Source organism: Microcaecilia unicolor, chromosome 13 (assembly GCF_901765095.1).
Source record: "Microcaecilia unicolor chromosome 13, aMicUni1.1, whole genome shotgun sequence".
NCBI classification, from domain to species: domain Eukaryota; kingdom Metazoa; phylum Chordata; class Amphibia; order Gymnophiona; family Siphonopidae; genus Microcaecilia; species Microcaecilia unicolor.
Genome location: NC_044043.1, coordinates 77,453,127 through 77,470,680, shown reverse-complemented (window position 1 = coordinate 77,470,680; position 17,554 = coordinate 77,453,127). Strand labels below are relative to the sequence as shown.

At 44.8% G+C, this 17,554-nt stretch overlaps 1 protein-coding gene across 3 annotated transcripts in view; it reads right to left on the bottom strand.

Annotated features, from left to right (window-relative positions):
- PRDM16 (PR/SET domain 16) overlaps nucleotides 1–17,554 on the bottom strand; it is an 895,576-nt gene that overhangs the window by 88,116 nt on the left and 789,906 nt on the right. For all 3 annotated transcript variants that reach the window (XM_030222585.1, XM_030222586.1, XM_030222587.1), the window contains 2 exons: nucleotides 12,573–12,771; nucleotides 5,537–5,684 (listed from right to left, as the gene is read on the bottom strand). In XM_030222585.1, coding sequence (XP_030078445.1) covers nucleotides 5,537–5,684; nucleotides 12,573–12,771 — 347 coding nt within the window. The remainder of the gene's footprint in view (nucleotides 1–5,536; nucleotides 5,685–12,572; nucleotides 12,772–17,554) is intronic.

The window sequence follows — 17,554 nt, the reverse complement described above, 5'->3', positions numbered from 1 at the left end:
GAAAGGAGGATTAATTAACAGGAGGCGGCAAGAGCATGCTTGGCCCATTATCTGGCCTGAAGCCAGTAGGCGGAGCTTGTTGCCACATCAATTGCATTGTTTTGGGTGTGCCAAGATGGTGGCGATTGCATTGGGAAGAATGAAAACCTCCTTTGGTGGAGTGGCTCCAGCCTTGTGATATCATGCTGTTTCCTGGTAATCAAACTTGGGAGGGAGGGGGGTGGCCAGAGTCATCACTGCCCACAGAGGTCTCAGGTTTGTCTATTCTCCCCACCTCCTGTGCATTGTCATCCAGCTGGCAGGAGGTGTCAGTGAGCAGTACCTCTTACCTGCTGCTTTCTCTTCTGCTGCACTCAGAACCTTGTGGGGTTCTGTTTGTGGCAGCTTTAAGACATTTATATTATTGATATGGGTTCAACATGCTTGTCTGCCTGACCTGAATAGTGTGGTATGATTACATCAGCTAGCAATATCCTAACTTCATCTTCAATGCATCCATTAAAAGTAACATTTTCAAATGTGAATGACCCTTTGGGACCTTCACTATCCCTGGGAGCAGCACTGAGATTGTGTAAACTATTTTGCTAGCTACAGAAGCCCCATCTGGGTTTTCAGTGACCCATAGGGGGCAGTGTGAGGATTTTGTGGGATTTGCTTTGGATTTCTGTGAGAGGCAATGTATATTTTTTTGAGCTCTACTTATGCCAGTAGTTTTTGTCTTGTGAAGGATCTTCTTCAAGCTTTAATTTGCGTCCTTAGCGGGCTAGTCTGGTCCCCTCTACTTTTTCCTCAGGTTTACCTAGCACCAGGAGGAAGCTGACAGACAACTGTAGCACTTTAAGCTGCTGCTGCCCCCTCCCCCCTCAAAATGTAGCTCTTTCTTTGCCATTGGTCCTTCATGATGTGCATGTGTGAAGATAGAGGTTTTGCCCACTCCTCTGTGCTGACTACCACACTAGGTTTGAACTGTAGAGATTCTGGATTGCTCTACAAGCAGAGGACTAAAAGAAAGTGAAAGACGCCCTCTAGAACTAACATCAGGAGGCGTAGATTTTGTATGTTCTGAAGATGATCTCAGAGTGTATGTGCTATGTGTGTGTGCACACACTCATGTGTGTGGTGGGGGAAGGGGGGGAGTCCCCTGTAAGAGTACATTTGTATGATACTAAACATACAAGCTCATTTGAATATGGACCCCTTCTGATTTCACACAAGTTTAGGAGACCCCAAGAAGATGGGGTGGATTACTGGCGAGTCTTGAGTCTTGAATGTTGGGCAGACTGGATGGACTGTTCAGGTCTTTATCTGCCGTGATTTACTATGTTACTATGTTGAAGGAAAATGACTTTTTCTGTCTTTGAAAGCTACTACTGAGCATAGAGGAAGGAAGAAAGTGGAAGAGAAATAGATTTTAAGCATACTCTTTGGCCCTAATGTGTGTTTCTCCAACAAACACTTCCTGAATTGTAAATAAGCATGAATTGATCACATCATTCCACAAGGATTGCTTTTTTTTTTTTTTTGCTATAATGTATTTTGCCTCTGATAATATTAGCTTATTCAAAAGTTTGTACTGAAAAGACCATAAGGCTCTAGCTGATATACAGAATTGCAGAATTTCCTTGAAATATTTGGGCCTGCCTTGCAAGAGAGTTTTATGCACTAATGTAAAGATTTTAAAGGAGATTTGGGAGTCCAGTGGAGTTTTTTAAATGCTGAAGACACATGCAGGCTTATTTTCAAAAGAGAAGGGCGCCCATCTTTCGACACAAATCGGGAGATGGGCGTCCTTCTTCCCGGGTCGCCCAAATCGGCATAATCGAAAGCCGATTTTGGGCGTCCTCAACTGCTTTCCATTGCGGGGACAATCAAAGTTCACGGGGGCATGTCGGAAGCATTGCGAAGGCTGGACTGGGGCGTGCCTAACACATGGGTGTCCTTGACCGATAATGGAAAAAAGAAGGGAGTCTCTGACGAGCACTTGGGTGACTTTACTTAGTCCATTTTCTTTTACGACCAAGCTTCAAAAAGATGCCCGAACTGACCAGATGACCACCGGAGGGAATCGGGGCTGACCTCTCTTTACTCCCACAGTGGTCACTAACCCCCTCCCACCCTAAAAAGGTTTTTTAATTATTTTTTTTGCCAGCCTCTATGCCAGCCTCAAATGTCATACCCAGCTCCCTGACAGCAGTATGCAGGTTCCTGGAGCAGTTTTAGTGAGTGCAGTGCACTTCAGGCAGGCGGACCCAGGCCCATCCCCCCCTACCTGTTACACGTGGTGATAAAAGTGAGCCCTTCAAAACCCACCAGAAGCCCACTGTACCCACATGTAGGTGCCCCCTTCACCCTTTAGGGCCATGGTAGTGTTGTACAGTCATGGGGAGTGGGTTTTGGGGGGGCTTGGGGGGCTCAGCACCCAAGGTAAGGGAGCTATGCACCTGGGAGCAATTTCTGAAGTCCACTGCAGTGCCCCCTAGGGTGCCCGGTTGGTGTCCTGGCATGTGAGGGGGACCAGTGCACTACAAATGCTGGCTCCTCCCACGACCAAATGGCTTGGATTTGGCCGTTTTTGAGATGGGTGTTTTTGGAGTCCATTATCGGTGAAAACCAAGGGCGGCCATCTCTAAGGACGACCATCTCTAAGGTTGACCTAAATTTTGCGATTTGTGCGTCCCCGACCGTATTATCGATGGACGCCCATCTTGTTTTGATAATACGGGCTTCCATATCCCTTCGCTGGGATGTCCTGTGAGGACGTCCTCAGGAAAACCTGGGCGCCCCTTTCGATTATGCCCCTCATGATCAAACAATTTCAGGCCCATTACAATGCGTGCTACTATATTTTTGGAACCAATTAAATCCATGTAAGTTATTTTTTTTAATAATTATTAGTTACCAAATTAAGTGTATTTTGGTGAGGGAGTGGAGTTTCACTGCTTTTCCTGGCACTTATGGCAAGGGATTAGATCGTTACAGTGACACTTGCTGTCTGGGTGGGTGTATTGCAAGAGCCGACTTACACCGTATGTAGTCTTCCAAGCCCTATGAGAACATTAATCTGGGAAGAGTCTGGTAGGAGAGAGATGGTTATGAGCAAGATTGATTAATAGAAAGATGGATCAAAGATATTTACATATTTATTAGCTTAATGACTATCCGTTAACTTTGCCATCTGTAGAGGCTGCACAATTATAGTGCTGAGGAAAATTAGATCAATTTGGATCAAAGAGCAATCAACAGATCAAGGGTACATTATAAATTTGAAACTATTAAACCTATCACAGAAACCCCCGGATTCTATATATGGCGCCCAAGATGTGCACACATCTGAGTAGCAAGCCGATTACTAGCAATATTTGGGCACTAACAACCAATTATTGCAGTTAATTGGTTCCAATTAGAATTTTCAGTGCATCTTGCTAAGCCCTATTATATTAAAGGTCCACGTGTAACTCCAAAGGGGGTGTGGCCATGGGAGGGGTATGGGCAGGTCAGGGGTGTTCACTACAGATGCACACAGTATTATAGAATTCGGGGGATTCACGCCTAACTTGCACGCCAGGATTTATGCCAGGTTTCGGTTGCTGTAAATCCTCATGCCCAAAGTTTGGCATGGAAATCGGCTGTAAGCGCTATTCTATAAACCAGTGGTTCCCAAACCTGGTACTGGAGGCACCTCAGCCAGTCAGGCTTTTAGTATATCCACAATGAATATTAGCTTATTGAATATAAGGTCTCCTGATGAAGTCATAAGGAAACACGGCCAGTGTTGGGACCAAAAAAGATATATGGGACCAGAAGAACTTTTAAAGTATAGGTTGATGGAGTTGATGTCTGATATGCTATACTTCATCCAATGATCAGTGGTTCTTCTTCAAAGCCTATTAGGATTTACAACGGAATAATTGCTTGGAAGTTCAGCGCTCCTGATTAGGGGTACGCCATAATTTCAAGAGAGTTTTTGAAATAGATAACTGACGTGGAACTTCCAATGGACATTTTACAACTGTTCAGATATCAACAACTATGATTGGAGAAGGACATTAGGGCACTATGTATGTTAAAATGTGGAGAGGGTAGGATGTCATGAGAACATCAAACAGTCTGTTAGAACATTAGTTTGTAATAAAGATTGTAATTTTGGAATGTTTGTTTTGTTTTGAATTTGGTAAAGAAACATTGTATTAGCCAAGTGATATTGGAACAATGAATATTCATGAGAGAGATTTGCATGCAGTGGACGCACTGCATGCAAATCTCTCTCAAGAATATTCATTGTGGATATCCTGAAAAGCTGACTGGCTGGGGTGCCTCTAGGACCAGGTTTGGGAACCACTGCTGTAAACGGTATGCAACTTGGGAGCGCTGTTTATAGAATAGCGCTCTGTGCAGAATTTTTTAGCGCCCAAATTTGGGTGCCATTTACTGAACCTAGTCCAAAATGTTAAGCAATTGGCATCCATCAAACATGTTAAACTCATAGTAACATAGTAAATGACAGCAGATAAAGACCTGTACGGTCCATCCAGCCTGCAAACAAGATAAACTCATTTTACATGGTATGCGATACTTTATATCTATACCCGAATTTGATTTGTTCTTGCCTTTCTCAGGGCACAGACCGTAGAAGTCTGCCCAGCACTCTTCTCGTACTAAAAGTTCTGAAGATTCTGGAATCCTAAAGAGTTACAAGATTCCGGAATTCCAATTACCAGCAATATTCCATGTAGAACCCCAAAGAGTAACATAGTAAATGACGACAGATAAAGACCTGAACGGTCCATCCAGTCTTCCCAACAAGATAAACTCATTTTACATGGTATGTGATACTTTATATGTGTACCCGAGTTTGATTTGTCCTTGCCTTTCTCAGGGCACAGATCGTAGAAGTCTGCCCAGCATTGTTCTTGTACTAAGTTCTGAAGCTAACGTTGAAGCCCCTTAAAATTTACACTCCAGCCCATCCCTATCTATTCAGTCACGATCAGGGCGTAGACCGTAGAAGTCTGCCCAGCTCCCGTTTTGTTTCCAATTACCAGCGTCGCCACCCAATCTCCGCTAAGATTCCACAGAACCATTCCTTCTAAACAGGATTCCTTTGTGTTTATCCCACGCATGTTTGAATTCCATTACCGTTTTCATCTCCACCACCTCCCGCGGGAGGGCATTCCACATATCCACCTTGTGAAAAAATACTTCCTGACATTAGTCCTGAGTCTGCCCCACCTTCAACCTCAATTCATGTCCTCTAGTTCTACCGCCTTCCTGAATCCGGAAAAAGGTTCGTAGGAACCTTTTCCGGAGACGGGAAGGCGGTAGAACTAGTCGGACAACTCAAAAGGAATTGTCAGACAGTGGCAAAATTGTACCTGAGGTTGCAAAAATGTGACTTCATTTTGCACCTGATGCACGTTTATACCCTGAACTGCTCGTGCTATAATCCCGCTTTTGGTTACAGGAATCCAGAGCTGTGATATGTAAGTTAACTTTTTATCTGAAGCAGCTGTTGTAGTTAGGTGGCGGGTTCCCCTACCTTCACACAGTTTTCACATTCAAATCGTTTCCCGCTGTCATGCGACATCTGATGACGGATCAAGTTGGATTTCCAGTTGAAAGCTTTGGGACACTGGTCGCACTTGTATTCCCGCTCTTCAGTGTGAATGATCATGTGCTGCTCCAAGCTGTGAGGGGGGGGGAAACCTTACGTTTACAAAGGAGTGACAAGCAAAAACTAGTGTGAAATAAAACAGTTTCAGGGGCCCTTTTACTAAAGCCGCGTAAGCGTCTACGCGTGCCCAACGTGCGCCAAAATGGAGTTACTGCCCGACTACCGCACGGCTCTTGCGGCAATTTCATTTTTGGCGTGCGTCCAATACGTGCGTCTGAAAAATATTTTTTATTTCCGGGTGCGCGTAATGGATGCGTGCCAAGTGGCATTTGATGCGTGTAGGTCATTATTGCCCAGATTCTTTACCGCTAGGTCAATGGCTGGTGGTAAGGTGTCAGACCCAAAATGGACGCGTGGCAATTTTGGTTTTGCCGCACGTCCATTTTCGGCAAAATTTTTAAAAAGGCCCTTTTTACAGGCACGCTAAAAAAATGGATCACCGTGCACCCAAATCCCGCGCCTACACTACCGCGAGACCTTTTCAGCGAGCCTTTGTAAAAGGACCCCTCAGTGTATGCTACTTCTTCCAGATGGGCAGGGAATGGGAAGTGAGATCTAGTTACAGAAAAACCTAATCCTGAAGAAACCTCTTTAAGATCACGCTGCCAAAAAGGCTTGTGACATGTAAGGGCAATTAAGAAAATAGTCAAGTACATCAACATCTGATTTGACATCTCAGCCTAAGTATCTGGAGATAGAGTTAAAGTTGTATGCTCAAAGAAATGCATGAATTGTAATCTGAGAATATCTGAAATTAAAAAATATATACATATATATTTGAGACAACAGAAGTTGAACAAGATCTCACTGAAATTACTTCTCTGTTGGAAAAAATTTTGTTATTAAAACTGATAATTTCTTCAAGATCTTTAATCAAAATGTATTTAAAAAAAGGTCACTAACGAAGACAATTCAATCATCACCTTCGATTGTTTTTCAGAGTGCCTTTGAGGCCCTACATGGGTTCGGCAGTTGCCATTTATTGCAGTTCTATGAGACTGGAAGGTCATTCCAGTGTCCGGCACTCACACACCAACCTCGGATGTTCTTGAAGAACGTAACTTTCTGTGTCATTTTCTCCTTTTGAGTTGGAGCCAAGTTTAGGTTTTGGGTCAAAATAAATACAAAATCCCACAAGATTGCTTGCTTTGTATAATTGTGAAATAGAAATAACAATTTGGGCACAGGCTGCTCTAACAGGTGGGGGGGGGGGGGGGGGGGGGGGGAAGGAAACAACTCTGGGATTTTTTGCCTGAAAGGACTAAAATTGAATAATGAAAGAAAAGTTTGCTTATACAAATGGGGGCAGTTCTTCAAGTGGGCACCTCCGTTTGGGTGCCCTGATGCAGTGCGCAGAGTGCTTACACAGAGTAAACCCGCATCAGTGCATTCACTTATGCCAGGTCTGTGGCTGGTATAAATGGATGCCTAAGGGCGCCGTGTGAAGTGTGTAACTCAGTGGCGTAGCCACAGGTGGGCCTGAGTGGGCCGGGGCCCACCCACTTTGGACTCAGGCCCACCCAGAATTGTGACAATCTTGCTGTGGCTGGTTGGGATCCCCAAACTTTGCCAGCTGAAGATTTTCTCTCCTTGGGCAGCCAGCAGTCTTCCAAATGTCAGCCAGAAGCATTTGCCTTAAGCTGACGCTGAGCTCAGCCCTTCTGCACATGCTCAGTTTTCGCACATGCAAAAGCACTGAGCATGCACGGCCTGCTGGCAGCAGCCTCAGTTTGAGGCAAGTGCTACCAGCTGCTGTTTGGAAGAGTGCTGGCTGCTGGAGGAGGAGGAAATCTTCAGTATTTAATATTTGGGGTTTGTGGGTAGAGAGGGGTGGAGAGGGGTGGAGAGAGGAGCAAACCAAAGAGGGACCGGGGGGGGGGGGGGGGGGGGGGGGAGCAAATTCCATGTCCACCCAAAATTGGCCATCTGGCTATGCCCCTGGTGTAACTTATATGATACACGCATAACCTAGAGACATGCCTATATTCCTCCCATGCTCCTCCCACATGGTTGCCCCCTTGCACATACGCGCTTCCATCATAGAATAGCACAATGCAGGTGCCCAATTATAGAACTGGCCCAATGGGGTAATTTTATAAAGCACTTTCCATATGTAAAACATACTTTACACACAGGAAATGGATGTTATAAAACAACATGATTATAACAGTGCGTACAAATAGTGTACTGACCACAGCACGCATACTTTTCCATTGAGTGCGTGTAGGCATTCCTAGGAGCAGCATTCGGGCAGAGTTCCAAGGTGCCCATGTATCTTTTAAAACATATGCATGCCTGCACAGGGTACACACAGAAAGTTGTACCTGCTTTGGGGCAGATTGCATTTGTGCACTACTGGTCATTATTGTAAGAGCAGATTGTTAACGTGATTGCATTATTTGTGTATGTATTGCGATTGTTTATGTGGTGAATTGGTAGGTTATATAGGTTGTCTATTTTGGATGTGTATTGTTTCACATGGATATTTGTAAATTTTTATGGATGTTTTCTTGTGATCCACCTAGTTTTTAGGCAAAATATCCTATATAATAAAACGCACCTCCAACATTCTGAAGCTGACTGCATGGCTGAGGCATTCCTGCTCTCTGTATCCATCTCCTGAATTGACATCACGTACTTCCGGGTTCGTCACAAGCAGAAGTGACCAACCACACGAGGTTTCTCGGCTTCAGAATGTTGGAGATGCATTCTATTAAATAGGATTGGTCAGTTCCTTGAAGCACAGCCAGAGCTCAGTGTCCTGCACAGTAACGCTCAGACACCAGAGAGAGGGGGGGAGGGGGGCTGACACCAGAGGGGGGGGGGGGGGTATCTCTATCACACACACACTCTCTCTCTCTCACAGTCAATGTCTTTCTCTCTCTCACTCTCACACACTGTCTCTCACACACTATGTCTCACACTGTATCACATTCACGCACTTGCACACACTCTCATTCTCACACACACACTCTCTCTCTCACACAGACACACTCGCACCCAGACTCACTCTCTCTCTCACACACACACACACACACACTCGCACATTCACTCTCTCTCGCACACAGTCACTCTCACATACACTCTCTCAAACATACACACTCCGAGGAAAACCTTGCTAGCACCCGTTTCATTTGTGTCAGAAACGGGCCTTTTTTTACTAGTACATTAATAAAATAAATAGAAACGCACATACTTGTGTATATCATCTTTATAAAATAAACTCTGTAAACAAAATTTTATAGGTGCCCTGGTATAAAATTATCCTCATGGGTAGCATGTTGGCATCTCGGCTTACTTTGGTGAAGTAGAGAATTGTTCATGTATTGTAAAGACTATCACGCAGTTCTACCTCTCAGAGTTCAACATTTCTGGTGCGAAAACTGTCATATGCAACTGGCTTTCAATTCAGGACCGTGACAGCATAAGAGCAGCATTTTGCTTCATTTTCTTTGACATTTCATCTCTTACACTGTGGGTTTCTGCCTAGAAAAGAACGAACATCTCTGCTCATTTTGAACTAAGAACAGGAGGGGAAGCAGTTCGTAATCTGAGGACAAAGGAGTTAGAAACAATGGGAAAACCAGTGACTGGAAGATGCTGGAAGTTAATTAATGCTAGGAAAGTTATCTTTTTATACAGACTATTCTATGATGCTACTGTAGAAGAGAAAGGTCATTGGAATGAGGTCTACTGTGAATTTTTGACTGTTAATGATCTACAAGAAAACATTATTTTCAATTTGTACATGGGATTAACATGCTGTTTTCCTTTATTTTTCCAGAAGATTCTCAAGGTAAAAAAGACGCTTTCACTTCCATCCTTTGTAGTGGTGCTGATGCTCCGATGTAATATTGCCTCCTGGTGTTGGCGATGATCATAGAGTCATCATTGCTTCCTTGTCCAGTGCTAACATTCTTTGCTGTAATGTTTTGCTTAGATGATTCTGTGGCAAGCATCCATGAGGTTCTGCAAGAACACAATGCACACTCCAAACGGTCCCTTTCTAAATGACCCTTTCATTGCTAGCGAATGTAGCAAAAGCGGTTAGCTTAGCAGGGTTTAAAAAAGGTTTGGTTGGCTTCCTAAAGGAAAAGTTCATAAGTCATTATTAAAATGAACTTGGGGGAAAATCCACTGCCTATTTTTAGAATAAGCAGCATAAAATGTATTGTATTGTTCTGGGATCTTCCCAAGTACTTGTAACCTGGATTGGGCACGGTTGGAAACAGGATGCTGGGCTTGATGGACCTTCGGTCTGTCCCAGTATGGCAATACTTATGTGCTTATGACATGAACAGAGATTCTCCCTATCCAAGGTAGGCAGTACTCTTCAGACCCAAACAAACTAGCTTACATCAGGGGTTCTCAGCCCAATCCTTGGGACATACAATGCCAGTCAGGTTTTTAGGCTATCCACAATGAACATGCATGAAATAAATTTGAATACAATGCAAGATAGTACATGCAGATTTGTCTCAAACATATATAATGTGGGTATCCTGAAAATCTGTCTGACTGGGTGTGTCCCGAGGACTAGTTTGAGAATTACTGGTTTACAATAATTTCTGATCCTAGGGCCATCCATTTTGTGGTGTCTTAGAATTAGTGAAGTCATCAAGTTTGTTATTTCTCACAGGTGTGACATTATCCTGCCATGGTAGCATACAGTGAATAATTCTAGTTGCAACAGCAGAGACAGGGAGCTTTATCCCATGGTACAAAAACTTAGATTGAGAGCCCTCTAGGGACAGAGAAAGTACCCGCATATAATGAGTACAGCACTGCGTACGTCTAGTAGCGCTATAGAAATTATTATTATTAGTAGTAGGTAAGCAATCTCACAATCAGCAAAATATTAAGGGCCTAACATTCAAAGCCAACATTGTGTTCAGTGGCTGCCAGCAAATGCATAACTGGCCTATCCATATATATTTTTTTCAATGTATGGCTAATCAATTTTGTGTGGCTCTTTTGTGTGCCATCAATAGTGTGCACTATTTGCTAAGAGTGGGCAATATTCAGGAAGAATACACACTCTTTCCCAACAGTGCGTGCACGCTTAGGAAAGAGCACGCCTTCTTTCTGAAAAAGAGTTTACGGTCTTTCCAAAAGAGCATGCGCTCTTCATGACATTGCTCCCGTCACAACTGAATGAAAAAAACAAACAAACCACCATTCCTAGAAACAACACGAAACAAATATTTTCTGGCTGCGCACCCCTAGAAGATAACTAAAAGGCTAGACATTAGCCTTATGCTTTTGGGCTGGGTTATCCAGCGAGCAGCAATATTCAGTTGTTTTCAGCTCCGCTCTATACATCTTCTTCTTTTGGAGGCGAGCAGGCCACAGGCACAGGCTGCAGGCACTTCTTTCCCTTCAAACCGGGCCCTTATTGAGCCAGCTCCTAGTAGGTTCTAGATATTGGATGCAGACATGGCAGAAGGCATATTTCTTTCCTGCAGAACTCTGGCCCTTCTTTTCTCAGCTCCTGGGGATGTCCTCTTAATCCAGGATCAGTGGAAGCCTTCTATTTGCCTTTTCCCAGAGGCTTTCTCCTGCTCTTGATTCCCCGGTACAACGATGAGATGATAGTGTGCTGCTTCTCCTCCTCCTAACCATTTCCAAACTGGTAAGGAGAACCCTCCTAATTCTGGAAAGTATTGGGTGGTACAGAAAGGTCACACATTATAATTACTGGGAGCAGTAGAAGTCTCTAGACTCCATACATGGTAGAACCATAGAGGTTTTGGCATTGGTCTCAGCAGGCAACATTCACCTAGCAATTTGGATTTTATGGCACAGCGTTCCCCTTTAAGTATGCAATTTCAAACTACCCTCTGGACTTTGCATTCGTTTTCAAAGCAAAAGCATGCATGCACTTTCATGGAGAGCATTACCTAAACAAAAGGTATCCCCAGAAATACTTCTTTTTTTTTGCAGATACTTTCCTCCCGATTTTCGGCACTATTTATCTGGTCAGGAACGGCTCCTGGCTAGTTAAATAGCGTTTAGCCGACTAACCACTAATATTCGGCGGGAGACAGCTGGTTATCTGCGCTGAATATTTGCAGTTAAGAGCATAGCAGCCAACCGGCTAAATCACACAATATAGCTGGTTAGCGCGGATATTTAGTGCTGGGTTAAGTGGTTCAAAAAGGCATATCTCACCGACCCAACATAAAGACGGAACACCTGCAACACAACGAAGTCAAAGCACATAACGGACATACTAAACTCTTCCCTTCTAAGATCACCAATGTATATATCATATACGATCCTTATTCGACCATAATATCACCTTGTATTTGTTCATACCGGAATTGGCGAATGCCGACACGGTACCCTGTAAGCCACATTGAGCCTGCAAATAGGTGGGAAAATGTGGGATACAAATGCAACAAATATAATAAAAAATAAATAAAATAAATAAATAGCAGCCCTATCTTTAACTGCTAGGAACATAGGGGTCCTTTTACTAAGGTGCACTGAAAAAATGGCCCGCGGAAGTGTAGGTGCTTGTTTTGGACGCGCGCAGATCCATTTTTCAGCGCACCTGTAAAAACGGATCTGCCAGTTCCTGGCCGTTAAATAGCATTGATATCGGGCAGACAGTGCACAACTACAAGGTGGTATAGACCTGGGAGAGGCATAGGTGGGTCAGGGGTGTTCTTAGGTGCACAGGTTAAAGAATAGTGGCACAAGCTTTACACCAGCCTTTGAGCTAGAACGGGCGTTTACAGCGAAATTTAGGCACACAACTGTGGACTTATGCTAGTACTCTTTAACGCAATTGCACGCAGATTATAGAATTCACGCTTAGCGCACACCATCCCAGCAGCTAACTTTAAGCAACCTACAGAGAATTACCCCCCAAAGTGTGTAATGGTTGTTGTTTTACCTGTATTTGTTAGGAAACATTCGCTCGCAATCCTTGCATTCGTGCACCTGCTCGTCATCAAACCCTTCTTGTTTAATCTCCTTGCTCAGGGATTCGTAGAGGGGGTCCACAGCGCCACAGGCATATTTCTGGTGCCGCCGTAGCTCCAGCTTAGACTGAAACAGCTCATCACAATCTTCACAGCGAAAAACATGCTCTTCTGAAATAGATAGCGATAATGCTCTCTGTAGTAGCACATTTCACTTGACTTTCAAAATTCAAAAGGTCATTACAAATAAGTTTGCATAGGGGAACTAGCTGCCCTCACCCCTTTTCTTTCTCTCTCGACATTTTCAAACCTATGCATTCAGTTTTTAATGCAACTTTTTATCGAGGCATTAAAAACCCCCAAAATGTAGAAACAATGGCATTGTTATTTCCTGAAATGTTGTGCCAAGGATTCAATAGGTTTTTTTTTTAAACCTTCTGCTCCCTTGTTACAAAGCAAACAAATAAGAGCAGATGAAGTGTTATTACATTTAAATCTTAACATCTGAATTTTCAATCATACATGTCTGTGTTTTTTTTTTCCACCAAAGGAATCAAAATCACTTTTAGAAACCTTTTGGCATCATAAAGAAGTAGCAGAAATTCATAATTAGCTCTTTGTGCAGTCAGCCAGTATGTTAAAAAGTTTTTAAAAAAGTTCTAAACTTCTAAAAAAAATGACTTAGCCAAGGTCAAATAAATTAAAAGAAAGGGCAGTTATTATTAAGTTTACAAGGCGGCATCCTGACCATGATGCCAAGTAAAACAATTGATGCTGCGCTCTGAATTTTCCAGGAGACCAGCATCTTGGATAAGCACCGGGATTGTCTCTGCTTCTCCTCCACCCTACAGAAGGGGGAGTAGAGGCTTCAGAAAGTCTGTCGTTTCCTTTCCTCTCCCCCTTCGTATTCCCAACTTTGTTCAGACAAGGCCCCATCTTAAATTAACATTTTAGTCTTATACAAACAGCTTGTTCCCTGTTTATTTCATGTGGCGGGACTCATTCAAGTCGTCATGTGGATCACAATTGGCCTTTTGATGGGGTGGAGAGAGGAAGAGAAGGGAGCCATTGATTTTGGTTTGAAACACCACTTTCTTGGCTTGGAGTTTTCATGGAGATAGAGGCGTCAGTAGGCATTTTGGAAGGGTCCTCCTTCCACCGCTTCCTCTTCTACCCTGTTAGATGTGCAGCATGGTAGAATCACAGCTTGGAAACTGATACTCAGAGCAACAATTGAACGTAGGAAAGGTAAAGTTAAACTCTACTGTGGCAGTGCTGAGGCTGGAAAACTAGTTTTTGCATATAATTCAAATCCATCAGGTCATGAGAAATGCACCCATCGTCCTTTCTCTCTCTCTCTCTCTCTCTCTCTCTCTCGCTGACTCTCCCTGGGTTACAAGGCATTTTCACAGGTAACCAGACCTGCTGTGAGGGGGGGGGGGTAAGATTCCCCAGGCTTGGCCTTTAAGGGGGGGCCTGGCTGACCCAGTGGCATGGGGGGCCTGGGCCCCTCCACTTTGGGCTTGGGTCTGCTCAACTGCAGTATTTTGAATGGCTGGGGGGGATGCCCATTCCACGCCAGCCAAATAGCTCCAAAGCCCGAACCTCCCCTGTGTGGGTGTAAGTAGTGATTTTAGAGAAGTTGTAGCGTTGGAAATGACAGCACACTAGGGGTGGGACGTACCGCTGGGCTGCTGCAGTAGCCCAGCGGTACTTCCTGTATAGCGAGCAGTAAACCTGCATTGGGCTTACCGCCGATTAGTAAAAGGAGCCCATAAAGAGTCATTGGGATTCTTGGATAAGAACACAAAAGGAGAAGAGATAATGCCAGAGGTATCAGATCAGTGGCGTAGCAAGGGCGGAGCGGTGGGGGCGGTCCGCCCCAGGTGCACGCTGCTGGAGGGTGCAGAGAGCAGCTGCGCGCCTGTCGGCTCCGCTGGTTCCCTGCTCCCTCAGCCCTGGAACAGGTTACTTCCTGTTCTGGGGCAGAGGGAGCAGGGAGCCAGTGGAGCCAACAGGCGCACGGCTGCTCTCTGCACCCTCCAGCAGCCAAGAATGCACCCGGGGGGGGGGGGCTGATGCACCAGGGAGGGGGGGGTGTCATTGCACTGGGGGGGATGGGCTTGATGCGCCGGGGAGGGGGGTGTCATTGTGCCGAGGGGGGGGGCTTGATGTGCCAGGGGGGGGTGTCATTGCGCCGGGGGGGGCTTAATGCGCTGGGGGGGGGGTGTCGTGCTGCACCCTCGGAGGATGGACGGCGCTGCACCCGGGGGGGGGGGGGGGGTGCGCAGTGACGATCTGCCCCGGGTGGCAGCCTACCTAGGATCGCCACTGTATCAGATAAAAAAAATTAGACTAATAGAAATGTTACTTGTATCATTCTTTTGATATTCTGGGATGTACTGTGCCATGGATCAGTGGTACTATTATTCAGCTTAAGTGCTTAAACAGATTATAACCAACTTTCTAAATTCTTCTCCTTTTTACTTTGAACAAGTTTAGCTGATTGTTGTTAAAGAGAATACATTTCCGATCAGATCCATCTGTTATGTTAAGCAAGTTCACAGTGTTAACACAAGAGGCATCTAGAAAGCAGCCCAGCGGAGTTTTAAACAGACTCCTAAGACCGAAAAGGATGCATACGTTTTGAAAAGAGAATTAGCCGAAGAAGCTGCATGCACAATTTCCTCTTTATTTTTGCAGGCTAAGATACCTGGAAATTTGATCCAGACTCACGATGTAAGTGAATTTTGGAGACCACAAGGGCCGAAAATAGGATTGGTACGGTTTGTACTACTTGTGGACAACATCCTCGGCTAATTTTTAACGTCGATCCAGCAAAAGGTCTGCTGGAGCCTCTAGTTTCCTACAGTTACTTCTCTGTTCAGTGCTGTCTTATTATGTCATGTATCCTTTGAGCAACACTGACCCCCCCCCCCCCCCCCCCCCCCCCCCCCCCCCCCCCCCAGGGACAAATCTAGTCATAAGTCTTTACAGTATTAAGAAGCATAATGGGGCAGTAAAATTGGACAGCAGAAGCGCCTTCTGTGTATTGTGTTTCATTACTTCCTAACGGGATATCCTGCGACATGGACAATGATGCCCAATTTTATCACTTGGACCGATCAGTTGCTTAGCCTGGGAAACTGCAAACTGTGAACCAGTGCAACTACATGATAAAGGCCAAAGGACACATAACGGAGCTGACATCATTAACAGTTATCTGCCAGCATATATACTTAGTGTGATTATCCAATATTGTTCTAGGTTGTCAATATGATGTATCTCTAAAGTGCTCTAACTCACTGCAGCCTTGCCCCAGAGAATAAACTTGGTTCTTACAGAGATTGTTGGGCTGTTGTTTTTGCATTTGTACCTGCTCAAAGAGCCCAGCTGCAAACAGCATTGCATTGAGCTGAGTTGTATTCCCATGTGACTGTGACAAGCATAGCGGCCTTTCACTAAGCTGCGCTAGTAAACAGGTTTAGGGGCCCTCTTACTGAGGCGAGCAATTACACTGGCTTCCCGTACAGGAGCGTATAACTTTTTTAAATCTGTACCCTAGTCCACAAGATTCTCTATGGAGCAGCCCCAGCGTACATGGATGCCCTTGTCCACCTACCACCAAGAAACTCACTCAGAACTGCCCGTTCTTACTTAAACCTCCGTTACCCTGCGTGTTCTGGACTCAAGTATAAAACCATGTGAGCGTCCACCTTTTCCTACGTCAGTACTCACTTGTGGAATGCACTACCTAAATCAGTGAAAACGGTTCAGGATCATCTGACTTTTAGGAAGTCACTTAAGACCTGCTTATTTGAGCAAGCGTACCCCAAAGATCCTGTCCAACCTCACTGACCTCAGGACACTGCCCTTATGGACTGACCCATTTCTTTATCCTTACCTCTCCGCCCCGCTTATCCCTTTCCATTTATTGTACTCGCCTATTTGTTATTTAACTGTTGAAAGCCACATTGAGCCTGCCAGCGGTGGGAAATTGTGGGATATAAGTGCTGTAAAATAAATAAATAAATACATGCGTCGAATTAGAACTACTGACTGTCTATCGCTGGTGGTAATTCTAATTTTTACGCGTGTCCCATACACGCGGCAGAAAATATATTTTTATTTTCTATCGTGTGGCGCTAACAGGGCGGTAATCGGCAGTGTATGTGTGCTGAAGGATTCCCGCCTGGTTAATGCGTGAGACCTTACCGCTAAGTCAGTGGGTGGCGGTAAGGTCTCAGGCCCAAAATGGACGCAGGCCAATTTTTATGTTGCCGCACGTCCATTTTCGGCCCCCCGAAAAACTGGCCTTTTTTGCAGGCGCGCTGAAAAAATGGACCTGCGCGTGGCCAATATGCACTCCTACACCAGCGCAGGCCATTTTTCGCCGCACCATAGTAAAAGGACCCCTTAATGCGTCCGAAGTGTGACTTCATAAGCCCATATATGGTGTGGCCATAAATTCAGCTCTGTTCGATTATTTCATTTTCTGGCTGTGTGTTAATGTTAGCATTTGTGCGTGGCTACTGAAAATAATTAACATTTATTTATTTATTTTTGTTACATTTGAACCCTGCGCTTTCCCACTCATGGCAGGCTCAATGCGGCTTACATGGGGCAATGGAGGGTTAAGTGACTTGCCCAGAGTCACAAGGAGCTGCCAGTGCCTGAAGTGGGAATCAAACTCAGTTCCTCAGGACCAAAGTCCACCACCCTAACCACTAGGCCACTCCTCCACTGTTGCTACTATTTGAGATTCTACATGGAATGTTGCTATTCCACTAGCAACATTCCATGTAGTAGTCGGCCCTTGCAGATCACCAATGTGGCCGCGCAGGCTTCTGCTTCTGTGAGTCTGACGTCCTGCACGTGCAGGACGTCAGACTCACAGAAACAGAAGCCTGCGCAGCCTTCTACATGGAATGTTGCTAGTGGAATAGCAACATTC